This window comes from Ovis canadensis, chromosome 4 (assembly GCF_042477335.2).
Source record: "Ovis canadensis isolate MfBH-ARS-UI-01 breed Bighorn chromosome 4, ARS-UI_OviCan_v2, whole genome shotgun sequence".
Taxonomy (NCBI): Eukaryota; Metazoa; Chordata; class Mammalia; order Artiodactyla; family Bovidae; genus Ovis; species Ovis canadensis.
The window spans coordinates 67,277,160-67,304,180 of record NC_091248.1 but is presented as its reverse complement, the minus strand read 5'-3'; the positions used below and the strand labels follow the sequence as shown (position 1 = coordinate 67,304,180).

The following is a 27,021-nucleotide window of genomic DNA, read 5'->3' as shown; positions in this document are numbered from 1 at the left end:
GACTGCATAGTTGAGGGCCCCCTTTGCCTTCTCTTACCACATCCATCCTTACTGAGCAAGGCAGCCACAGGGCAAAGGGATCTCCCTTCTAAACTACACTCCAGGTAATTTACACCAGGAATATTCTCCCAAATGCCCTGAGCCTGTGCCGGCTATGTCCGAGGTTCATCCTCCTGAAGGAAGATCATGACACCAAGGTGCTCACCCCAGGCCCAAGATGCAGACAAGGGTCAATTTTTTGCAGATAGGTATGGAACTTGAATACACAAGATGAGGGGTTCACACTCATGTTTGAGGTCATATGCACCATATAATGTAATAGGGCATAGAAAGAGAAGTGAAAGGGGCCACTGAGTAAGGGCTGACATTGCCCTACCATGACTTCCCACTCGAAATTCCATCAAGTGGAGTTCCATTAGTGGCCCAATCTGTTAGTGGTGCAGTACTTATACAAAATTCTGAGGATCTGAGAACTCATATTTCAAACCTGGCCTTCCTATCTTTAGGAAGGATAGAACATAATTTAGTATTTCTAGCTTGAGTTATAGCTTTTAAGTATTTAGACATCTGTTAAGTAGGATCTTATTTGTCCTCTAGCCATGATCCTCTCAAATGTTAGGGGATATTTAGATTCATACTTTAAATGTGATATTAATTTTGGGTAACATTGATAGTTGCAAAAAGTAAGATCACCAAGTAATCCAGATTATTAGTAGAAAATACTTCTATACTTCAGTAATGTGCATGTGTGCACTCAGTCACTCTGTGTGTATGACTCTTTGCAACCCTATGGACTGCAGTCTGCCAGGCTCCTCAGCCCATGATATTTTCCAGGCAAGAATACTAGAGTAGGGTGCCATCTCCTCCTCCAGGGGAAATTCCCAACCCAGGGATTGAACCCATGTCTTCTGTGCCTCCTGTAGTGAGGGTGGATTCTTTACCACTGAGACATCTATAATGATCATACCAGGCACCTATCATACTTAACATTAAATGGCCTGTTATTTAAAGTGCAAACATAGAGGATAGAAGTAAGGAGAAAGGAAGGTAATAGCGGCCTTAAAACTAAGAGAGAAGGCTTTAGTTGCTTGATGTGTTACTTCTTTCTGTAAACAACTAGTTCTGTCTTTCAGGTTCTTGTCTTACAAAATTCACCAATGCTTGTCTGCTCTGCCACTATGTGATGAAAAGCAAATCATTTCCCTTTCCACAACTACTCTAAGGACTGTTATAACCATGGGTTAGCCTTCTTCTCCTTCATATAGTCAGCCTACCCTCTCATGAAGATGGGTGCTTTATGAACAGATAGATGCAGGTTTTGCAGGTACAGTTCAGTTCTGTTCAGTCGCTCAGCCATGTCCAACTCTTTGCGACACCATGGACTGCAGCACACCAGGCCTCCCTGTCCATTGCCAAATCCCTGAGTTTACTCAAACTCATGTCCACTGAGTTTGTGATGCCATCCAACCATCTCGTTCTGTCCTCTCCTCCTGCCTTCAGTCTTTCCCAGCATCAAGGTCTTTTCTAATGAGTTAGTACTTCACATCAGGTGGCCAAAGTATTGGAGTTTCAACTTAGCATCAGTCCTTCCCATGATTATTCAGGATTAATTTCCATTAGGATGGACTGGTTGGATCTCCTTGCAATCCAAAAGACTCTCAAGAGTACAAAAGCATCAATTCTTTGGCACTCAGCTTTCTTTATAGTCTAACTCTCACATCCATACATGATTATTGGAAAAACCATAGCTTTGACTAGACAAACCTTTGTTGGTAAAGTAATTTCTCTGCTTTTTAATATGCTGTCTCAGTTCAGTTCAGTTCAGTTCAGTCACTCAATTGTGTCTGACTCTGCGACCCCATGAATCGCAGCACACCAGGCCTCCCTGTCTATCACCAACTCCTGGAGTTCACTCAGACTCGCATCCATCGAGTCAGTGATGCCATCCAGCCATCTCATCCTCTGTTGTCCCTTTCTCCTCCTGCCCCCAATCCCTCCCAGCATCAGTCTTTTCCAATGAGTCAACTCTTCACATGAGGTGGCCAAAGTACTGGAGTTTCAGCTTTAGCATCATTCCTTCCAAAGGAATCCCAGGGCTGATCTCCTTCAGAATGGACTGGTTGGATCTCCTTGCAGTCCAAGGGACTCTCAAGAGTCTTCTCCAACACCACAGTTCAAAAGCATCAATTCTTTGGCGCTCAGACTTCTTCACAGTCCAACTCTCACATCCATACGTGACTACTGGAAAAACCATAGCCTTGACTAGACAGACCTTAGTCGGCAAAGTAATGTCTCTGCTTTTGAATATGCTATCTAGGTTGGTCACAACTTTCCTTCCAAGGAGTAAGCGTCTTTTAATTTCATGGCTGCAAACACCATCTGCAGTGATTTTGGAGCCCAAAAAAATGAAGTCTGACACTGTTTCCCCATCTATTTCCCATGGAGTGATGGGACCGGATGCCATGATCTTCATTTTCTGAATGTTGAGCTTTAAGCCAACTTTTTCACTCTCCTCTTTTACTTTCATCAAGAGGCTTTTTAGTTCCTCTTCACTTTCTGCCATAAGGGTGGTGTCATCTGCATATCTGAGGTTATGGATATTTCTCCCAGCAATCTTGATTCCAGCTTGTGTTTCTTCCAGCCCAGCGTTTCTCATGATGTACTCTGCATATAAGTTAAATAAGCAGGGTGACAATATACAGCCTTGACATACTCCTTTTCCTATTTGGAACCAGCCTGTTGTTCCATGTCCAGTTCTAACTGTTTCTTCCTGGCCTGCATACAGATTTCTCAAGAGGCAGGTCAGGTGGTCTGGTATTCCCATCTCTTTCCGAATTTTCCACAGTTTATTGTGATCTGCACAATCACAGGCTTTGGCATAGTCAATAAAGCAGAAATAGATGTTTTTCTGGAACTCTCTTGCTTTTTCCATGATCCAGCTGTCTAGGTTGGTCAAAATTTTACTCCAAGAAGTAAGCATCTTTTGATGTCATGGCTTCAGTCACCATCTGCAGTGATTTTGGAGCCCCCCAAACTAAAGCCACTATTTCCATCATTTCCCCCATTTATTTGCCATGAAGTGATGGGACAGGATGCCATGATCTTAGTTTTCTGAATGTTGAGCTTTAAGCCAACTTTTTCACTCTCCGCTTTCACTTTCATCAAGAGGTTTTTTACTTCTTCACTTTCTGCTATAAGGGTGGTGTCACCTGCATATCTGAGGTTATGATATTTCTCCCAGCAATCTTGATTCAAGTTTATGCTTCATCCAGCCCAGCATTTCTCATGTTGTACTCTTAATATAAGTTAAATAAGCAGGGAGACAATATACAGCCTTGACGTACTCCTTTTCCTATTTGGAACCAGTCTGTTGTTCCATGTCCAGTTCTAATTGTTGCTTCCTGACCTGCATACAGATTTCTCAGGAGGCAGGTCAGGTGGTCTGGTATTCCAATCTCTTTAAGAATTTTCCAATTTGTGTGTTCCACACAGTCAAAGGCTTTGGCATAGTCAATAAAGCAGAAGTAGATGTTTTTCTGAAACTCTCTTGTTTTTTTGATGATCCAACGGATGTTGGCAATTTGATCCTTTCTAAATCCAGCTTGAGCATCTGCAAGTTCATGGTTCACGTACTGTTGAAGCCTAGCTTGGAGAATTTTGAGCATTACTTTGCTAGCATGTGAGATGAGTGCTATTGTGTGATAGTTTGAGCATTCTTCGACATTGCCTTTCTTTGGGATTGGAATGAAAACTGATCTTTTCCAGTGCTGTGAGTTTCCAAATTTGCTGGTACGTGTAGCATCAATTTCAGCTAATGACATGTAAGGAAATTCCTGGTTTTAGAGTTTTAAAGATTTTATTTATTTTCATTGCAATCTTTTCTCATTTTTTATTTGGTTCTCAGAACAAAAATGCTTCACACTCAACTAGTCAAGCTGACTTAAGATAGTTAAGCACTATCTTAAGAGACATGAAACAGCACTTAAAGCTCACCCTTCCCATAAGCAACTTCCCTTGAATGCATTTACTCATCTCATGTGATCATTACTGAAGGCACATGGACCCCCAGGAAGGCATCAGAGCCCTGGCCTCCACATTTTTTGTGACAGTAGTAGAATTCAGCAGTACAACATAAGCAGTATTTTAAAATAACTTATCATTAGGAAAGGAGGAATAGATTGACACAGAAAGATAAGAACCTGGTGTTACATTTCTAGCTATTTAAATGATGTACATTTCCTTTTTTAAAATTAATTAATTAACTTTAATTGGAGGCTAATTCCTTTACAATATTGTAGTGGTTTTTGCCATACATTGACATGAATCAGCCATGGGTGTACATGCGTTCCCCATCCTGAACCCCTCTCCCACCTCCCTCCCCATCCCATCCCTCAGGGTCATCCCAGTGCACCAGCCCTGAGCACCTTGTCTCATGCATAAAACCTGGACTGGCAATCTATTTCATGTATAGTAATATACATGTTTCAATGCTATTCTCTCAAATCATCCCACCCTTGCCTTCTCCCACAGAGTACAAAAGTCTGTTATTTACATCTGTGTCTCTTTTGCTGTCTCACATATAGGGTCATCATTACCATCTTTCTAAATTCCATATATATGCATTAATAAACTGTACTGGTGTTTTTCTTTCTGACTTACTTCACTCTGTATAATAGGCTCCAGTTTCATCCACCTCATTAGTACTGATTCAAATGCAATATTTTTAAAAGCTGAGTAATATTTCATTGTGTATATGTACCACTTCTTTCTTATCCATTAGTCTGCCAATGGGCATCTAGGTTGCTTCCATGTCCTAGCTATTGTAAATGAACATTGGGATACACGTGTCTCTTTCAATTCTGGTTTCCCCTGTGTATATGTCCTGCAGTTGGATTGCTGAGTTGTAGAGTTGTATGGCAGTTCTATTTCCAGTTTTTTAAGGAATCTCCACACTGTTCTCCATAGTGGCTGTACTAGTTTGCATTCCCACCAACAGTGTAAAAAGGTTCCCTTTATCTGCACCCTCTTCAGCATTTATTGTTTGTAGATTTTTTGATAGCAGCCATTCTGACTGGCATGAGATGGTACCTCAGTGTGATTTTGATTTGCATTTCTCTGATAATGAGTGATGTTGAGCATCTTTTCATGTGTTTGTTAGCTATCTGTATGTCTTCTTTGGAGAAATGTCTGTTTAGTTCTTTGGCCCATTTTTTGATTGTGTCATTTATTTTCCTGGAATTGAACTGCATGATCTGCTTATATATTTTTGAGATTAATTCTTTGTCAGTTGCTTAGCTTGCTACTTTCTCCCATTCTGAAGGGTGTCTTTTCACCTTGTGAAAAAGCTTTTAAGTTTAATTAGGTCCCATTTGTTTATTTTTGCTTTTATTTCCATTACTCTGGGAGGTGGGTCATAGAGGATCCTGCTGTGATTTATATCAGAGAGTATTTTAGCTGTTTTCCTCTAGGAGTTTTAGTTTCTGGTCTTACATTTAGATCTTTTATCCATTTTGAGTTTACTTTTGTGTATGGTGTTAGAAAGTGTTCTAGTTTCATTCTTTTAAAAGCGGTTGACCAGTTTTCCCAGCACTGCTTGTTAAAGAGACTATCTTTTCTCCATTGTATATTCTTGACTACTCTGTCAAAAATAAGGTGTCCAAAGGTGTGTGGATTTATCTCTGGGCTTTCTATTTTGTTCCATTGATCTATATTTCTGTCTTTGTGCCAGTACCATACTGGTCTTGATGACTGTAGCTTTGTAATATAGTCTGAAGTCAAGAAGATTGATTCCTCCAGTTCCATTCTTCTTTCTCAAGATTGCTTTGGCTATACGAGGTTTTTTATATTTCCATACAAATTGTGAAATTATTTGTTCTAGCTCTGTGAAAAATACTGCTGGTAGCTTGATAGGGATTGCATTGAATCTATAGATTGCTTTGGGTAATATACTCATTTTTACTATACTGATTCTTTTGATCCATTAACATGGTATATTTATCCATCTATTTGTATCAGCTTTGATTTCTTTCATCAGTGTTTTATAGTTTTCTATATATAGGTCTTTTGTTTCTTTAGGTAGATTTATTCCTATGTATTTCATTCTTTTCACTGCAATGGTGAATGGAATTGTTTCCTTAATTTCTTTTTTGGTTTTCTGATTGTTGGTATATAGGAATGCAAGAGATTTCTGTGTGTTAATTTTATATCCTGTGACTTTACTATATTCATTGATTAGCTCTACCAATTTTCTGGTGGTGTCTTTAGGGTTTCCTATGTAGAGGATCATGTCATCTGCAAACAGTGAGAGTTTTACTTCTTTTTTTCCAGTCTGGATTCATTTTGTTTCTTTTTCTTCTCTGATTGCTGTGGCTAAAACTTCCAAAACTATGCTGAATAGTAGTGGTGAGAGTGGGCACCCTTGTCTTGTTCCTGACCTTAGGGGAAATGCTTTCAATTTTTCACCATTGAGAATAACGTTTGCCATGGTTTATCATATATGGCTTTTATTATGTTGAGGTGTGTTCCTTCTATGCCTGCTTTCTGGAGGGGTTTTTTTTTATCATAAATGGATGTTGAATTTTGTCAAAGCCTTTCTCTGCATCTATTGAGATAATCATATGGTTTTTATTTTTCAGTTTGTCAATGTGGTGTATCACATTGATTGAGTTGTGAATATTGAAGAATCCTTGCATCCCTGGGATAAAACCCACTTGGTCATGATGTATGATCTTTTTAATATGTTGTTGGATTCTGTTTGCTAGGATTTTGTTAAGGATTTTTGGATCTATGTTCATCAGTGATATTAGCCTGTAGTTTTCTTTTTTTGTGGCATCTTTGTCTGGTTTTGATATTAGGGTGATGGTAGTGTCACAGGATGAGTTTGGAAGTTTATCTTCCTCTGCAATTTTCTGGAAGAGTTTGAGTAGGATAGATGTTAGCTCTTCTCTAAATTTTTGGTATAATTCACCTGTGAAGTCATCTGGTCCTGGGCTTCTGTTTGTTGGAAGAACTTTCACTACAGTTTCAATTTCCATGCTTGTGATGGGTCTTTTAACATTTTCTATTTCTTCCTGGTGCAGTTTTGGAAGGTTATACTTTTCTAAGAATTTGTCCATTTCTTCCAGGTTGTCTATTTTATTGGCATATAGTTACTGGTAGTAGTCTCTTATGATCCTTTTTATTTCTGTTATCTGTTGTGATTTCTCCATTTTCATTTCTAATTTTGTTGATTTGATTCTTCTCCTTTTTTATTTCTTGATGAGTCTGTCTAATGGTTTGTCTATTTCATTTATCTTCTCAAAGAACCAGCTTTTAGTTTTGTTGATTTTTTTCTATAGTCTCCTTTGTTTCTTTTTCACTTATTTCTGCCCTAATTTTTATGATTTCTTTCCTTCTATTAACCCTGGGGTTTTTCATTTCTTCTTTTTCTAGTTGCCTTAGGTGTAAAGTTAGGTTATTTATTTCATTTTTCTCTTGTTTCTTGAGGTAAGCTTATATTGCTATGAATCTTCCCCTTAGCACTGCTTTTACTGAATCTCTTAGGCTTTGGGTTGGCGTGTTTTCATTTTCTTTCATTTCTATGAATATTTTTATTTCTTTTTTTATTTCTTCTGTGATTTGTTGGTTCAGAAGCATGTTGTTTAGCCTCCATATGTTTGTGTTTTTAATAGTTTTTTTTTTTTTTTTCCCATAGCTGACATCTAATCTTACGGCATTGAAATGATTTCAATTTTTTGAATTTACCAAGCCTAGATTTATGGCCCAGGATGTGATCTATCCTGGAGAAAGTTCTGTGTGCACTCAAGAAAAGGTGAAATTCATTGTTCGGGGGTGAAATGTCCTATAGATATCAATTAGGTCTAACTGGTCCATTGTATCATTCAGAGCTTGTGCTTCCTTGCTAATTTTCTGTTTAGTTGATCTATCCATAGGTGTGAGTGGAGTATTAAAGTCTCCCACTATTATTGTGTTACTGTTAATTTCCCCTTTCATACTCGCTAGCTTTTGCCTTACATATTGTGGTGCTCCTATGTTGGGTGCATATATATTTATAATTGTTTTATCTTCTCTTGGATGGATCCTTTGATCATTAGGTAGTCTCCTTCTTTGTCTCTTTTCATGGCCTTTATTTCAAAATCTATTTTATCTGATATGAGTATTGCTACTCCTGCTTTCTTTTGGTCTCCATTCACATGAAATATCTTTTTCCAGCCCTTCATTTTCAGTCTGTATGTGTACCTTGTTTTGAGGTGGGTCTCTTGTAGACAGCATATATAGGGGTATTGTCTCTGTATCTATTCAGCCAGTCTTTGTCTTGGTTGGGGCATTCAACCCATTTACGTTTAAGGTAATTATTGATAAGTATGATCCCATTGTCATTTACTTTGTTGTTTTGGGTTCGAGTTTATAAAACTTTTCTGTGTTTCCTGTCTAGAGAAGATCCTTTAACATTTGTTGAAGAGCTGGTTTGGTGGTGCTGAATTTTCTCAGCTTTTGCTTGTCTGTAAAGCTTTTGATTTCTCCTTCATATTTGAATGTGATCCTTGCTGGGTACAGTAATCTGGGTTGTAGGTTTTTCTCTCATCACTTTAAGTATGTCTTGCCATTCCCTTCTGGCCTGAAGAGTTTCTGTCTAAAGATCAGCTGTTATCCTTATGGGAATCCCCTTGTGTGTTATTTGTGGCTTTTCCCTTGCTGCTTTTAATATTTGCTCTTTGTGTTTGATCTTTGTTAATTTGATTAATATGTGTCTTGGGTGTTTTGCCTTGGATTTATCCTGTTTGGGACTCTCTGGGTTTCTTGGACTTGGGTGGCTATTTCCTCCCCCATTTTAGGGAAGTTTTCAACTATTATCTCCTCAAGTATTTTCTCATGGCCTTTCTTTTTGTCTTATTCTTCTGGGACTCCTATGATTCAAATGTTGGGGCATTTAATATTGTCCCAGAGGTCTCTGAGGTTGTTCTCATTTCTTTTAATTCTTTTTTTCTTTTTTCCTCTCTGCTTCAGTTACTTCCACCATTCTATCTTTCACCTCACTTATCAGCTACCTCAGTTATTCTACTGTCGGTTCCCTCCAGAGTGCTTTTGATCTCAATTATTGCATTATTCATTATTGACTTACTCTTCTTTATTTATTCTAGGTCCTTATTAAACCTTTCTTGCATCTTCTCAATCCTTATCTCCAGTCTATTTATCTGTAACTCCATTTTGTTTTCAACATTTTGAATCATCTTTACTATCACTATTCTCAATTATTTTTCAGGTAGACTCCCTATCTCCTCCTCTTTTGTTTGGTTTGGTGGGCATTTATCATGCTTCTTTACCTGCTGAATATTTCTCTGCCTTTTCATTTTGTTTAGATTGCTGTGTTTGGGGTGGCCTTTCTTTATGCTGGAAGTTTGTGGTTCCCTTTATTGTGAAGGTTGCTCCCTGTGGGTGGGGTTGGACTAGTGGCTTGTCAAGGTTTCCCAGTTAGAGAAGCTTGTGTCACTGTTCTGGGTGGTGGAGCTGGATCTCTTCCTCTAGAGTGCAATGAAGTGTCCAGTAGTGAGTTTTGAGGTGTCTATGGGTTTGGTGTGACTTTTGGCTGAATGGCGTCCTTTTTTTAAAGTCACTTTTATCTCTTTAAACTTTGGAGTCAATTGAGTTCAAATGTAACTCAGTGCACTCATCTCCCTCATTAGTATTCTTCTTCAGAGAGAGAAAATGATCAAGAAGAGAACTTGAGATGTTTCACTTCATAAAAATTTCTCACTTTTCTGAGAGTTTGCATTGTCTAAATTGCCCCAAAATAGCTCTACTAATGAGCATGTACACTTAATTTTGGTCATCTGACTTCAAAATATATATGGACGACAATAAAACACCACATATTTTAACCTCCTTGCATTTCCTCTTTAATTGATTCATTTTGCTTAGAAAAAAGAAAATATACTCACTGAGGTTGTGGTTGTCCTTTTTTTGTCTCTCCTTGGCCAAAGCTCGAGTATCTGTTTCTGATCAAAAGGAAAATAATTGAAACAGTACTTATTTCTACCTTGCAATCCTTCCAGTCAAAAAAAAAAAAATCAGAAATACAAGTGAAAATATAATATTACTTACTCCAAGTGATATAACAAAAATTTTTGCAAATGTTTAGAAATTTGAAACAACATATTAGTAAGAAGGCACTGGCAAAACCTATGGGATTTAAATAGTAAAACCTGAATTTGTATTCTGGCCCTCCATTTAGTAGCCTTGGGGTCTCTACCTAAGTTCTCATCTGTGAAGTTGGTATGATATTTACTAAATATCATTGTTATGATTAAAAGAAGTAGAGCATACAGTAAATATTAACCTTCTTAATCATTTTTATTATAATTATTCTCAGAACTTTAAGATTATTCAAAATTATTTCAATCTAAATTTTCACAACCTTCATTTTTTATAAATAATTATGATTTCTAAATTGAAAGAATTGGAACTAACTACATTTCTCAAATACCTATCAAACAAATCCATACTTTAAGTGACAGACACTTTATGTGCTATGTGGTTGTAAGCATTTGTGATAGTCAGACTCCAAAATGGCCCACCATGATTCTCATTCATGACAGTCATACTTTTGATGGTTCCCTTCCATACTGAATAGGATTGATCTGTGAAACTGATATAATATTGTGAAAATGATTAGTGTGGCTTTCAAGATTAGATCATAAAGGACATTTTCAGCTTCCCCCTTGAGTGTTCTTTGAATCACTACTTGTCAGATCATGAAGACACTTGAGCAGCCCCGTGGAGAGTTCTACATGGTAAAGAACCAAGCAGCACTGACTAGGAAGATGTGTGAGTGAACCATCTTGGGAGTGCATTCTCTAGCCTATCAAGTGGCAAATATCTGTATCTCTGGCCAATATCTTGACTGCAACCTTACGCAAGGCTCTGAGCTAGAAGCAATTTTATAAATCACCCCTGGATTTCTGAAATATCGGGATTGTATGAGTTAATTAACATTTATTATTTCAACCTGTTAAGTTTGGGGTACTTTGTTATATAGCAATAGATAATTAATACAATGTTCTTTGAATTATTCTAGTTTTAAAATAGAAATATAAAAATATATTTATTAAATTTTGATTATTTAAGATTAAATTAATTAATTTTACTCTAAATAATTTGAATGCATAGATATTTTTGAGTCACTTGTTAGATTCCAAGAATAGAAATATTGTATTTATTTAAAATGCTGATATTAACTAAAGAAAAATATTTAAAGATAAATGTTTGAATGCCGAACTAAAAACATGTTACAGAAATTTCTATTAAATTTTATTTTATTTTATGGAGAAACTAACACTAGATTTGTAAGTCAGGAGATCCTTCTTTTGATAGACTTCTGCTTGTAATCAGATGTGTACCATTGGGAAATAACTCCTCTGACTATTTCCTCACCTACCTATTGAATTAACTTGAAAGCGCCCCTGTAATTCCTTTAAGTTGTAACAATTTTGAAATTTATTACTGAAAATAGAGGGAGTTTTACACACTTGAGAAAGTTAAATGTGAATCATTGAAATTTGTGAAACAAGTTGAAAAGAGGAAAATCTATTTTTTCCTAATCTATTAATCTGTTATTTTGCAAACATGCTAATAAATTAAATATTTGCAATATCAAAATTAATCTATATTAAGTGAAAGTTAGCTAAGTCGTTCAGTCATATCGAACTCTGCAACCCCATGGCTTCTCCATCCGTGGGATTTTCCAGGCAAGAATACTGAAGTGGGTTGCCATTTCATCCTCCAGGGGATCTTCCTGACCCAGCGATCAAACCTGAGTCTCCCACACTGCAGGTAGACTCTTTACCGTCTGATCCACCATGAAGCCCAAAGTGAAAGTGGAACTTAGTCAAACTGTTGTATACATATGACTAGAGGTTACATGTGTCTATTTGTATTTGTCCAATCCCTAAAATCACTGAGTTGAACTGTAAGTTATACTAACTTGTTGCTGGGTTGTTATAAAGAAAAAAAACCTGGATTTACTCTTGAAATGTTTCCCATTTTAACTACAGTAAGACTCCTACCTATGAATGAGTTCTTTTCCAAGTGTGCATTCAAAAGTCCAATTTGTTTTTTTAGCCTAGGTAACCAACTAACACAATCAGCCATATAGTACTGTACTGTAATATATAGTTTAATAATACTTTTCACACAAATAATACACACAAAAAATAAAACATTTTTAATCTTATAGTACAGCACCTTGGAAAATACAGTAGTACAGTATAATAACTGGCAATTCTTAGCAGTACCAGCTAAATCACATTGCTTTTACACTTGCTTTCAGACATCCTGGAATTGAAATAAAGATACTGTACTACTGTCCTCTATATAGTACTGTACAGTAAAGTACACAAAAGCACAACCACTTGAAGAGGATGCATGCTTGTGACAATGTACGCCAGACAAGTGAACTAACTTACATGACTGAACATGCAAACGCACGTTCACATCTTTGATAGTTTGCAATTTGAAGGTTCATATGCAGAAGACTTACTATAACTATTTTGATAATATTTCAAAAGTTGTCTTTAGATTGGAATTATATGTCACTCATGTCTTACAGAGCTGTTTTTTTTTTTTTTAAGAAAACTATAAAAGCAACATTACCTGTAATTTCTCTTTTCATTGGTAGACTACTTGGACAAGAAGCACTTGTAAGGCCCATATTAACTGGTGAAATTTCCTGCTCACCACTATACACATCCAAAATACTTCCAGATACCTTTAAAGGAAAAAGGTAGAAAAGATCAATCAAATCTTTGGTGAATATTGATATATTTAGTTGTATTATCTTAAATTGACCAATTAATAGAAACTTGCAATATATAGCATTTTTAATTTTAAACAAAAATGAATATGCATTAACTTTGTAAAATCTTTGGGTAATGCTTGTGGATAAGATATGTGAAAAAAGCTATTTGTGCTTAAGAAAAAGGAGAAATTAGTTCACTCCTGAAGAAAAATTTTTATTAATATTTACAAAGTTATAGGAGTTTGATCCAGCACATTACCTGGTTATAAATGAATAAGATTAAAAATATCACTTTAGACAAAAATCAATATACATATTAGTAAAGCTTGAAAATTCGTTACATATCATGAATTAGGCATAATAGTTGAATATTTTGGAAACATTAATACTATCAGTACTACCAGCAATTCACAGTCAAGAAGTGTTTTATACTGTTAATTGAGAAACTTTCCTTCCTGGAAGGCATATTTTTTCTCATTGTGCACTTAATGTTCTAGATTATTATAAATATCCAGCTGGTAACCAAAAGTAGTCTAAAGCTGCTTTGCCTCAAGTGGATATAGGGTATATCTAATGATAGCAACACTGCAATTCTTAAAGTGCTCCTTGGGAGCAATTTTTCAGAAAGCTAAGATGCTTTATACACAATTCAAAATTGTTATTGAAAATGTGCTTATTGATTGATCTCCTAAGCAAATTAAATTTAAATAATATTCATAACTAAAGTTAATATTTATTATTCCAGAACAACCTACATTTAAAATGCAAGATTTGAACATTTAAAATATTTCCATTCTAATTATCTTTATTTCATTTCTGGGAAGTCAATCAAGAGCCAAATAAGCAGTACCTGTTTTCTTTCCTTTAAGAAATTATCAAACAAAGCTATATTCAGATCATTATGGAGACTCTAACTCTTTATTCCCATTTTTTGTAGAACTCCAAGCAGAAGGAAATTTTTTTAATACTTATAAAATCAGACTGAAAATAATCGTGAAGAAAGGACACATGAAGACAAAAATTAGTTTCTGGAATAATAATCTACTAAATTATGTGATTAATATTGTATATTTCTGAGGGAAAAATACTTGGAAAATACAGTGGAAGTCAGGCTAATACACAAGTGTATATGCATATCAACAAGAACATTACAGATTGCATATGGTGTTAAGATGCATGTTTTCATATATTGTTTCTTTTCATTATTTACTCTGGCAGGTCTCCTCATCTTTATTTTATATAAATTCATTGATTATATAACAATGAAGGACAGGGAAGTCTGGCGTGCTGCATTCCATAGGGTTGCAAACAGTTGGATATGACTGAGCGACTGAACAACAACAACGTTTTAAAATGTATTTTTGCATCTTGGATATTAGAACTGAGCTACTGAGATATTTATTCCCTCTCAATTTCCTTATCTGAAAAATAGGGACAAGAAAACCTATCAAATTGGATAAATGATGAGTGTAAGTATCAGAATAATGCAATTAGAAAAAAAATTCTAAAAGCACACATTTCCCTAACATGTGAGTCATTTAGCTACATATGTAGAATTTTAAAGCTTCCAGGTCTTTTTTGAAAACCCTGTTGGTTATAAGTGGAGGCATCACCAACCTGAATTGTACATTTGCACTGTGTCTTTGAGAAACATAATGACATGCTGAACAAAAAGACAGGGAGTGAGAGAAAGAAGGGGGAAAGAACTAGGAAAAGGGCATTTTTCTCTAAACAGCTTGAAATCAGATAGATTCAATGCAGCAGTAGCAAACAGTAGAAATGTTTAAGAGGAGCCATATTACATTTGCACTGCAGCAATAAAGTGATAGGTTCCTAGCTAAAACATTACATGGGTCAATATTACTCGGTCAGACCATACCCAATGCACCTTTCTGTAGAAATGGGGCTAGAGTTCTGATAATGAATTCAATCCTGCTCAACTGTGGGTCTATTACATATCTATTAATATCTTCTCCTGACCTTCGGTTGTTCTTCAGTTGCTCCAGTAGTGTCTGACTCGGCAACCCTGTGGACTGCAGCATGCCAGGCTTTTCTGCCCTCCACCATGTCCTGATGTTGACCAGACTCATGTCCATTGAGTCGGTGATGCCATCCAAACATCTCTTCCTCTGTCATCCCCTCTCCTCATGCCTTCTATCTTTCCCAGCATCAGGATATTTTCAAGTGAGCCACTTCTTTGAATCAGGTGGCCAAAGCACTGGAGCTTCAGGTTCATCATCAGTCCTTCCAATAAACCTTCAGGAATGATTTCCTTTAGGATTGATTGGTTTGGTTTCTTGCAGTCTGAGGAATTCTCAAGAGTCTTCTCCAACACCACAGTTCAAAAGCATAATTCTTTGGTGCTCAGCCTTCTTCATGGTCCAAATCTCACATCAACACACGACTACTGGAAAAACCATAGCTTTGACTAGATGGACCTTAGTCGGCAAAGTAATGTCTCTGCTTCTTAATACACTGTCCAGGTTGGTCATAACTTTACTTCCAAGAAGCAAGTGTATTCTAATTTCATGGCGGCAGTCACCATCTGTAGTGATTTTACAGCCCAAGAAAATAAAGTCTCTCACTGTTTCCATTGTTTCTCCATTTGTCATGAAAAGATGAGACCGGATGCCATGATTTTAGTTTTTTGAATGTTGAGCTTTAAGCCAACTTTTTCACTCTCCTCTTTCACTTTCATCAAGAGGCACTTAGATCCTCTTCACTTCCTGCCATAAAGGTAGTGTCTTCTGCATATATGAGGTTATTGATATTTCTCCCTGCAATCTTGATTCCAGCTTCTGTTTCATCCAGCCTGGCATTTTGCATGATGTACTCTGCATATAAGTTAAATAAGCCAAGTGACAATATACAGCCTTGATGTATTCCTTTCCCAATTTTGAACAATTTCGTTGTTCCATGTCCAGTTCTAACTGCTACTTCTTAAACTGCATACAGGTTTCTCAGGAGGCAGATAAGGTGGTCTGGTATTCCCATCTCCTTAAGAATTTTCAATAATTTGTTGTGATCCACACAGTCAAAGGCTTTAGCATAGTCAAAGAAGCAGAAGTAGATGTTTTTCTGGAATTCTCTTGCTTTTTCTCCAGTGATCCAATGGATGTTGGCAATTTGATCTCTCATACCTCTGCTTTTTCGAAATTCAGCTTGAACATATGGAAGTTCTCAGTTCACTTACTGTTGAAAGGCTAGCTTGGAGGATTTTGAGCATTACTTTGCTAGTGTATGAAATAAGTGCAATTCTGCAGTAGTTTGAACATTCTTTGACATTGTCCTTCTTTGAGATTGAAATGAAAACTGACCTTTTCCAGTCCTATGGCCACTGCTGAGTTTTCCCAATTTGTTGGCATATTTAGTGCAGTACTTTCAAAGCATCATCTTTTAGGATTTGAACTAGCTCAGCTGGAATTCCATCACCTCACTAGCTTTGTTCATAGTGATGCTTCCTAAGGCCCACTTGACTTCCCACTCCAGGATGTCTGGCTCTAGGTGAGTGATCACACCATCGTGGTTATCTAGATCATTAATATCTCTTCTGTATAGTTCTGTGTATTCTTGCTACCTCTTCTTAATAGCTTCTGCTTCTGTTAGGTCCATATCATTTCTTTATTCTTTATTTCTTTATTACCATATCTTTATTATACCTTTATTGTGCCCATCTTAGCATGAAATATTCCCTTGATATCTCTAATTTTCTTGAAGAGATCTCTAGTCTTTCCCATTCTATTGCTTTCCTCTATTTCTTTCATTGATCATTGAGGAAGGCTTTCTTGTCTCTCCTTGCTATTCTTTGAAAGTGTGCATTCAGATGTGTATATCTTTCTTTTTCTCCTTTGCCTTTCACTTGTCTTCTTTTCCCAGCTATTTGTAAGCCTTATCAGACAACCATTTTGCCATTTTGCATTTCTTTTTCTTGGGGATGGTTTTGATCACTGTCTCCTATACAATGTTACAAACCTCTGTCCATAGACCTTCAGGCACTCTGTTCTATCAGATGTAATCCCTTGAATTTATTGGTAATTTCCGCTGTGCAATTGTAACAGATTGATTTAGGTCATACCTGAATGGCTTAGTTGTTTTCCCTATTTTCTTCAATTTCAGTCTGAATTTTGCAATAAGGAGTTCATGATTTGAGCCACAGTCAGCTCCCAGTTTGTTTTTACTGACTGTATAGAACTTCTCTATCTTCCACTGCAAAGACTGTAATCAATCTAATTTCAGTACTGACCATTTGGTGATGTCCATGTTAGAGTCATTTCATATGTTGTTGAAAGAGGGTGTTATTGTCTAATTTTTGCCCTGAAGCATAATGATTAATATCCTATTTAATTTTATGTTGTAGGTACTACTCTATTTCATGTGAATGGCTAGTTACTTTTTAAATATGATTAGACAATTCGTTTCAGTTTCAAAATACGTAATATATTTCCCATAATCTAAAGAGCCTTTCCTCCATTCAAAGATATGAGTAAAATGTTAGTAAAAATTTAAAGATTACATACATATCAGGAAAGGCCTACAAACCAAAGTTATAATCTCAGTTCAGTTCAGTTCAGTTCAGTGGCTCAGTCGTGTCTGACTCTTTGCGACCCCATGAATCGCAGCACGCCAGGCCTCCCTGTCCATCACCATCTCCCGGAGTTCACTCAGACTCATGTCCATCGAGTCCATGATGCCATCCAGCCATCTCATCCTTGGTCATCCCCTTCTCCTCCTGCCCCCAATCCCTCCCAGCATCAGAGTCTTTTCCAATGAGTCAACTCTTCGCATGAGGTGGACAAAGTACTGGAGTTTCAGCTTTAGCATCATTCCTTCTAAAGAAATCCCAGGGCTGATCTCCTTCAGAACAGACTGGTTGGATCTCCTTGCAGTCCAAGGGACTCTCAAGAGTCTTCTCCAACACCACAGTTCAAAAGCATCAATTCTTCGGCACTCAGCCTTCTTCACAGTCCAACTCTCACATCCATACATGACCACAGGAAAAACCATAGCCTTGACTAGACAGACCTTAGTTGGCAAAGTAATGTCTCTGCTTTTGAATATACTATCTAGGTTGGTCATAACTTTTCTTCCAAGGAGTAACCCTCTTTTAATTTCATGGCTGCAATCACCATCTGCAGTGATTTTGGAGCCCAAAAAAATAAAGTTTGACACTGTTTCCACTGTTTTCCCATCTATTTCCCATGAAGTGATGGGACTGGATGCCATGATCTTCGTTTTCTGAATGTTGAGCTTTACGCCAACTTTTTCAGTCTCCTCTTTCACTTTCATCAAGAGGCTTTTTAGCTCCTCTTCACTTTCTGGCATAAGGGTGGTGTCATCTGCATATATGAGGTTATTGATATTTCTCCCGGGAATCTTGATTCCAGCTTGTGTTTCTTCCAGTCCAGCGTTTCTCATGATGTACTCTGCATATAAGTTAAATAAGCAGGGTGACAATATACAGCCTTGACGTACTCCTTTTCCTATTTGGAACCAGTCTGTTGTTCCATGTCCAGTTCTAACTGTTGCTTCCTACTTAGGTATTAAACTCTAAGTCTTGGCTTTATCTTACAGACTAGTAGGCAACTGGATAGATATTTTATAAAGAAATATTTATTATTCTGGTTAAAAATCATTACTTTTTTCAGAAAAGCAAAATCATTGACATAGCAATAGGGAAATATAATTATTAGAAACAACTAACAAATTTTAAAAACACCTAGTAAAGAATTTATTATAAAATATTTTCAGCAAGGTAGAACATATCTTGTCTTTTCTTAGACAATTCTTTCTTGTAGAAAAAAGTGAGTGCTTGATCTAAGAAACTATTTTGAAGTGAGAAGTGACCAAAAGTGATTCCTGGTGTCGAAAATTCTCTACCCTGGATTTTTCACATCTCCCTACTAAGGTCATAGAGACTGAAATGGACTGGGATCTGGTCTGCCCATACAAACACTACCTTTCACAGTAGCCAGTATTCCCTAAAGAAAACAAGCTTACAGATCAAAATATCAAAGCATTCAAGAAAAATGATTATTTTAAAAGTTAAGCAACATGTAATGTTAGAAATAACATCAAAAGCAAAAGTTTTAGGAAAAAAAAAAGATTACATGAAACCAAGTTTTAAAAATTGATCTAATACATAGTCTAAAGAAATAAAGGATGATGTTTGCAATAATTTATAGTCTAAAATGGAGCTTCCCTGGTGGCTTTGTGGTAAAGCATCTGCCTCCTAGTTCAGGAAATGTGAGTTTGATCCCCAAACTGGGAAGACTCCCTGGAGAAGGAAATGGCAACCCACTCCAGTACTGTTGCCTAAGAAATCCCATGAACAGAGAAACCTGGTGGGTCACAGTCCATGGGGTCACAAAAGTGTCAAACACTGCTGAGTGACTAAACAACAACAATAATAATCTAAAATAAGAACAAGTAAACATAAAAATGGCCAACATGGTCATGAATAGGAGACATGAAAATATAATACCTGAAAAAAGAAGAAAACCATAAAATGGAAAAATAGCATAATACATAAACTGAGAAAGAAATAAAGGAATTAGTACATTATAAAAATCAAATTAATCTCTCAGAAGGATGAAGGACCAAGAAACCAAACATATAAAATAAAATCTAATTAGTATGAAGGACAAAATTATTAGAACTAAAATATAGATAGGTATTAGGAGAGTCAGGGAGAGAATAAAATAAAAATTGTAAGGAAGAAAATAAGAAAGAATAGATATGTATTCCAGAGTTAACACTAAATCAAAGATGAAACTATTGTCTTTAATCTCATCTTATTTTGTTGTTTCACTTTGACTTAAAAATCAAAGGGCCTATAGAATATCAAAGAAGGAAAACCTACATCCTGATGCATTACAGTTAAACTTAGGAATGTACAATGACAAAGAGAAAATGTAGAAGCATGATAGTAAGAAGAGATTATGTTCAAAGGAATAAGAATTTTATTAACATAAACATTTTAAATAGCAAAACAAATGAAAAAAGAACGTGAATAAAAAGATCTTAAAACACAGAGTTTTATATCCAGCCCAATATCATCTACGTGTGAGGTCATGATATAAAATATTCTGAGAAATATAAAATGCGTAAGAATGCTTACCCACAAATAAAAACACTGAAGACAGTTTGGGATGAAGTAAATATGATATAAATAAATAAAACATGTTATAAATAGAATATTAAACATCATGGTAAAGTGGCTGTAGTCTAAAAGAGAATACGAGAATCAAGATAAAAATAAAATAAACTATATAACCACCTGAACTGCCTCTTGAGAAATCTATATGTAGGTCAGGAAGCAATAGTTAGAACTGGACATAGAACAACAGACTGGTTCCAAATAGGGAAAGGAGTAAGTCAAGGCTGTATATTGTCATGCTGCTTATTTAACTTATATGCAGAGTACATCATGAGAAATGCTGGGCTAGATGAAGCACAAACTGGAATCAAGATTGCTGGGAGACATAGCAATAACCTCAGATATGCAGTTGACACCACCCTGGACTTCTCTGGTAGCTCAGATGGTAAAGCATCTGCTTATACTGTGAGAGACCCGGGTTCAATCCCTGGGTTGGGAAGATCTCCTAGAGAAGGAAATGGAAACCCGCTCCAGTATTCTTGCCTGGAAAATCCCATGGATGGAGGAGCCTGGCAGGCTACAGTCCATGGGGTTGCAAAGAGTCGGACAAGGCTGAGCGACTTCACTTTCACTTTCACTTTATAGCAGAAAGAGAAGAAGAACTAAAGAGCTTCTTGATGAACGTGAAAGAGGAGAGTGAAAAAGTTGGCTTAAAGCTCAACATTCAGAAAAGTAAGATCGTGGCATCTGGTCCCATCACTTCATGACAAATAGATGGGGAAACAATGGAAAAAGTGACAGATGTTACTTTTGGGGGCTCCAAAATGACTGCAGATGGTGATTGCAGCCATCAAATTAATAGATCTTTGCTCTTTGGAAGAAAAGTTATGACCAATCTAGGCAGCATATTAAAAAGCAGAGACATTACCAATAAAGGTCCGTCTAGTTAAAGCTATGGTTTTTCCAGTAGTTATGTATGGATGTGAGAGTTGGACTATAAAGAGAGCTGAGCACCAAAGAACTGATGCTTTTGAATTATGCTGTAGAACTCTTGAGAGTCCCTTAGACTGCAAGGAGATCCAACCAGTCCAACCTAAAGGAAATTAGTCCTGAATATTCATTGGAAGGACTGACGCTGAAGCTGAAACTCCAATACTCTGGCCACCTGATGTGAAGAACTGACTCATTGGAAAAGACCCTGATGCTGGGAAAGATTGAAGACGGGAGGAGAAGGGGACGACAGAGAACGAGATGGTTGGATGGCATCATGGACTCAATGGATATGAGTTTGACTAAACTCAGGGATCTGGCGATGGACGGTGAGGCCTGGCGTGCTGCAGTCCATGGTGTCACAAAGAGTTGGACATGACTGAGCGACCGAACTGAACTGATATGACCTTATAACTCCATATTAAATCTAGATAATATCAGTATGATAGGGTTGGAGTGGTAAGGAAGTGAATGACTGTAAAAGTGGTAAAAAGGGAAAAAGTACTAAAGAAAAACATATTAAAATATGTGACATACATAATTTTTAAAAAATGAGAAAAACAGGTGAAAAATATCAACAGTGATAATAAATGTAAATAGGTCAAATTTCTCAGCTAAAAGTTTGACAGTTCAGTTAAAAGATAGTGTTTAGATCTATGTAGCTTACAAGAGACACAGCTGCATTACAAAAGAACACACAAGACTGAAATTGAAAAGATGGGAAAAGATATGCCCAGCAAATTATAACCATAGGAAGCTGATGCAGCTCTATTAATATCAGAGAAAATAGACTAAAATTAGAAAAATTATTAGGAATAGAGACAGTCACTATCTAAAAATAAAGAATTCAATTCTCTAGAGAGGCATAGCAATTATAAGCAGATGTGTACCTAATAAAATAGGGAAGACTGTAACATTTTCAGGAAACATACCATCTGAATTTTGTACAAATATTTCCAGACAGTAGAGACAATAGGGAAACATAGTATGGGAAGCAAATATGAGGCAGAATGTTTAAACTACAAGGAAAAATGAATAAATCCATCATAGTAATGAAAGATTTTAAGACATTTCTTCCTATTTTTGAAAGGTCAAGTAGACAAAAATAATCAGTAATGTTCTAGTTTTGAATAATAAAAGTGAAATCCTGTCCTAGTAGACATGTTTATAGTTCTGTATCTAAAAATTACAGAAAACCCAATATTTTCCAAGTACATACAGAACATATATAAGTATTGATCATCAAAATCTTATCACCGAAAACAAAAAAAAAAGAAAAACTTCAAAAATTTCATTGAGTCCTTGATTACCTAAATATTTAGGAAATTTTTAATGATTCAAGAGTAAAGACAAAATCACACTGGAATTCAAAAATAAATGAAAGATACAGAAAACACATGTAAGGAAACTTTTGGAATATGGCAAAGTAATGTTTTAAAGGAAATTTATACCCTTAAATATGAGAAAAAATAGATAAAATTTTGAAATTTGATAGACTGAGTATATTTTTCAAGAAGTCAGAAAAATTGCCCAAAAAAAAAAAAACCCCAAAGCAAGTAAAGCAGATAGTAATATAAGACCATAAATCAGTGAAAAACAAAACAATGCAAAAGACAAAAGTTTGTTTTGTTTTTTTCAGTTAGCAAACTTGACAGGCCTCTTGTAAGACTAACTAAAGGAATAAAGACTAAACAAATGATATTTTAAATCAAAGAGGGATATAACCATAGTAAAACTTAGATTTATGTTTTTTCCTCAAGGATCAGGAACAAACAAGACTGGGATACCTGCTTTCACCATTTCTTTTTAACATAGTATTGGAAGTCCTAGCCACAACAATTAATCAAGGAAAAGAAAGTCATCCAAACTGAAAAGATATAAGTAAAAATGTCTTTGTTCACAGATGACATGATCTTACATTTAGAAAATCATGAGATTCATACATACACATACACATACAACAGTATGAAAGCTAATACATGAATTGAGCAAAGTGGCAGAATAAAAAATTAACATGCAAAAATATGTTGCATCTTTATACACTAACAGTGAACAATCTGGAAAGGATATTAAGAAATCAATTTCATGAACAATAACATCAAAAAGAATAAAATACTTGGGAATAAATTTAACCAAGGAGGAAAAGACTTAGATACCAAAAACTAAAAAATACATTGCTTAAAGAAATTAAAGAAGACATAAAGAAATGGAAAGATATCTCATGTTTTTTGATGAGAAGACTTAGTATCAGTAAGAGGACAGTACTATCCAGAGCAATCAACAAATGCCTCCAATCCATATTAAAATCCTAACAGTGGTTTTTGCAAAAATATAAAAGCCCACACTAAAATTCATATGAAGTCTCATGGAACCCTGAATAGTAAAAATTACCTTGAAAAGAACAAAGTTGGAGGGCTTAAATTTCCATATTTCAAAACAAAATGTTTAATACAAAACAATTGTAATCAAAACAGGGTGGCACTGACATAAAGACAGACATATAGAGAGTGGGATAGAGAGTCCATAAATTATTACTCAAATATATGGTCAAATGATTTTTGGTAAGGGTACCAAGGCTATTCAATGGGGAAAGGACAAATTCTTCAACAAATAATCTTGAAAAAACTAGAGAGCCATATGCAGAAGGAAGTTGGACTCTTAGACCATGAACAAAATTTACTCTAGATGGATCAACAACTTAAACATATGAGTTAAGGCTATAACTTTCTTAGAAGGAAAGATAAGGGAAAAATCTTCATAAAAAATTTGGTTTGGTGATGATTTTTTTGGTATAATATCAAAATCACAGGCAACAGCAACAACCAAAAACAGATAAACTGGATTTCATAAAATTTAAAACTTTTGTACATTAAAGGACACTATCAAGAGAGTGAAGGGAAAACCCACAAAATGGGAGAGATTATTTACAAATCATTTATCTTTTAAGAGATTAATATCTAGCTACATAAACTCCAATGACTCACAGAAACAGCAACAAAAACATTCCAATTTTAAAAAATGAGCAAAGAACTTAAATAGACATTTCTCCAAAAAAGACTTCTAAACGGTCAGTAAGGACACTGAAATATACTCAACATCATAGTCATTAGGGAAATATAAATCAAACCCACAATGTTTTACCACTTTATCCTCATTAACATGACTGTTATGAAAAGAAAGGAAAACAAGTTTTGGTGAGGATGTAAAGAAACTTTTACCCTTGTGCCTTGCTGCTGAGAATGTGAAATGGTGCAGCCACTGTGGAAAATAGTATGACAGTTCTTCAAAATTTAAACATAAATTAGCTTATTATCAATTTCTCACTTCTAGATATTACCAGTAACAGTCAAAAGTAGAGTCTCAAACAGATACTTGCACACAAATGTTCGTAGAAGCATTAAACAGCCAAAGGGTAGTAACAATCCTAATGCCCATCAATAGATGAATGAATAATGGATAAATGAAATGTGGATAGTGGATGAATGAAATATACCGTACATATTATGTTATATTACTCAGCCATAAAAGGAAATGAAGTACTAATACATGTTACGATATTAATGAATCTTGAAAACATTATGCTAAATGAAATAAGCTGACAGAAAAGGACAAATATATGATTCCACTTACATGAGATACCTAGAATAGGCAAATTTATACAGATAGAAAGGAGAATAAAGGTTATTAAAGTCTGGACATAAGGAAAATAGGGAGTTATTATTTAATTGGTGACTTTTTGTAATGTTTTCTGTTTGGAAGAATGAAAAATCTCTGTGAGTGTATAGTGATAATGGTTGCACAACATTGTGAATCTATGTTATGCCACTGAATTGTACACTTTAAAATGTTTAGGATGGCAAATTTTATGTTAAACATATTTTACCATAATAAAAAAAAAGATAAGAGAGATTACCTACAATAATTTTCTAATAACTGTGAATGCTTAGGTGAAATACATAAATTTCTAGAAAAACATTATTTAGTAGAACTGACTACATAATAATTAATAGCATCTCAAGCTTGAATAGTCTTATGATTACTGAAGAAATAAAAAAATACTTTAAACATATTATGCAAGAAAATATCTGGGTTAGACAGTTTTATGGGCAAGACTGTCACATTTTCAGGAAACATGCCATCTCAATTTTGTACAAACATTTCCAGACAATAGAGACAAGACAGAATATGTTCCAATTCATTGAGACTGAAACCATATGAAAACATTATAAGAAAAAATATTACAGAAACATTTTATTCATGACTATAAATCTTAAGCAAAATATTATTACTTATTTAAATTCAAGAGAATATAAACAAGGTAAATTGCCATAATCAAATTGGGTTTCCCAGAAATGTATTTTATGATGTTAAGAGAGAAAAAGAAACCATATGATCATCTCAACAGATTTTAAAAACTATCTGATAAAATTCAATCCCATTTTTTAAAAATTATTAGTTTGTGAGAAGGCAACAACTTCCAACTATAGAAAAATATTTCTTTGCCTGTTTAAAATCAGTACTTCCCTATGAGAATTAATTTTTCATATATCCATTTACACTCATCAGGCCAAATACAATAAAGGAAAACATATATGATCTGACCTAAATTCCACATATATTTTTTTCAGTTTGGCTTCTTCCCTCTCCTGGGAGGGATTGGGGGCAGGAGGAGAAGGGGACGACAGAGGATGAGATGGCTGGATGGCATCACTGACTCAATGGACATGAGTCTGAGTGAACTCCGGAAGCTGGTGATGGACAGGGAGGCCTGGGTGCTGCGATTCATGGGGTTGCAAAGAGTCAGACACGACTGAGCAACTGAACTGAACTGAACTGATAACCTAGTTATGATATTTTTTTTCTTTTAAGTTATTTTGTTCATTGTTGTTCAGTCACTAAGTTGTGTCTGACTTTTTGCAACCCCATGGACTGCAGCACACCAGGCTTCTCTGTCCTACACTAACTCCTGAAAAGTGAAAGTCGCTCAGTTGTGTCCCAATCCGTGACCCCATGGACTACAGTCCATGGAATTCTCCAGGCCAGAATACTGGAGTGGGTAGCCTTTCCCTTCTCCAAGGGATCTTCCCAACCCAGGGATCAAACCCAGGTCTCCTGCATTGCAGGTGGATTATTTACCAGATGAGCCACAAGGGAAGCCCAAGAACATGGGAGTGGGTAGCTCCCTTCTCCAGTGGATCTTCCAGATCCAGGAATTGAACCGGGGTCTCCTGAATTCTAGGCGAATTCTTTACCAATTGAGCTATGAAAGACACTAACTCCTGGAGTTTGCTCAAATTCATGTTTATTGAGTGGGTGATGCTACCTAATCATCTCACCCTCTGCCACCCCTTGCTCCTTTTGTTTTCAATCTTTCCTAGCATCAGGGTCTTTTCCAATGAGTTGGCTCTTCACATCAGGTGGTCAAAGTATTGGAGTTTCAGCATCAGTCCTTCCAATGAATATTCAAAGTTGATTTTCTTTAGTACTGACTGATTAAATCATTGGTCAGTTTAAATTTTCTTCCATACTCTCACATCTCAAGATCCTCAAGGTCTTGGCCTAAATTATGTCCTTCCTTCCAGCATTCCTCTCAATTAGTTCCCAAATGCTCCTCTCAGGCAAACATGTTTTGAAATACAACTTTCTTCTGATCTCTCCTAGCTCAAAAAGCATGAAATCTAAGTCTCTCCCCTTTAGCTCATATATTAAGCTCAAACTCGTGTCTAGTTTTCAAAAACCTCATTCAATGGTCCCACATTATCTAGTCAATATTATTTACTACTACTAACAAGTTCTGAAAGATTTCTCATCACCACATACAAATATGTAGACTATGTCCAAAAATAGATTTTCCACTCCAGTGGGAGTGAGGAAGAAAGAGGATAGAATGTTGTCAAATGGAATCTATGAATCCACATATGAAGAATTTTTTAAAGATAATAAAATACAAGCATTATCATAGCATATATATGCAAAGTCATAGACAGTTGAGTTTTTATTATATGCCTGATATTCAGCTAAGCATGTCTCATAGTAATAACAAATAGCAGAATTTCAAGTAATCTTTATAACAAATTTATGAGTGAAGTCTCATAGTTCCCATGTTAAATATAAATAATTAAAAGTCTGAAATAATAAGTAA

At 35.8% G+C, this 27,021-nt stretch overlaps 1 protein-coding gene across 7 annotated transcripts in view; it reads right to left on the bottom strand.

The window, feature by feature from the left end:
* Positions 1-27,021, bottom strand: part of TFEC (transcription factor EC) — a 224,374-nt gene that overhangs the window by 11,530 nt on the left and 185,823 nt on the right. For all 7 annotated transcript variants that reach the window (XM_069587955.1, XM_069587952.1, XM_069587953.1 and 4 more), the window contains 2 exons: positions 12,649-12,763; positions 9,939-9,995 (listed from right to left, as the gene is read on the bottom strand). In XM_069587955.1, the coding sequence (XP_069444056.1) occupies positions 9,939-9,995; positions 12,649-12,763 (172 nt within the window). The remainder of the gene's footprint in view (positions 1-9,938; positions 9,996-12,648; positions 12,764-27,021) is intronic.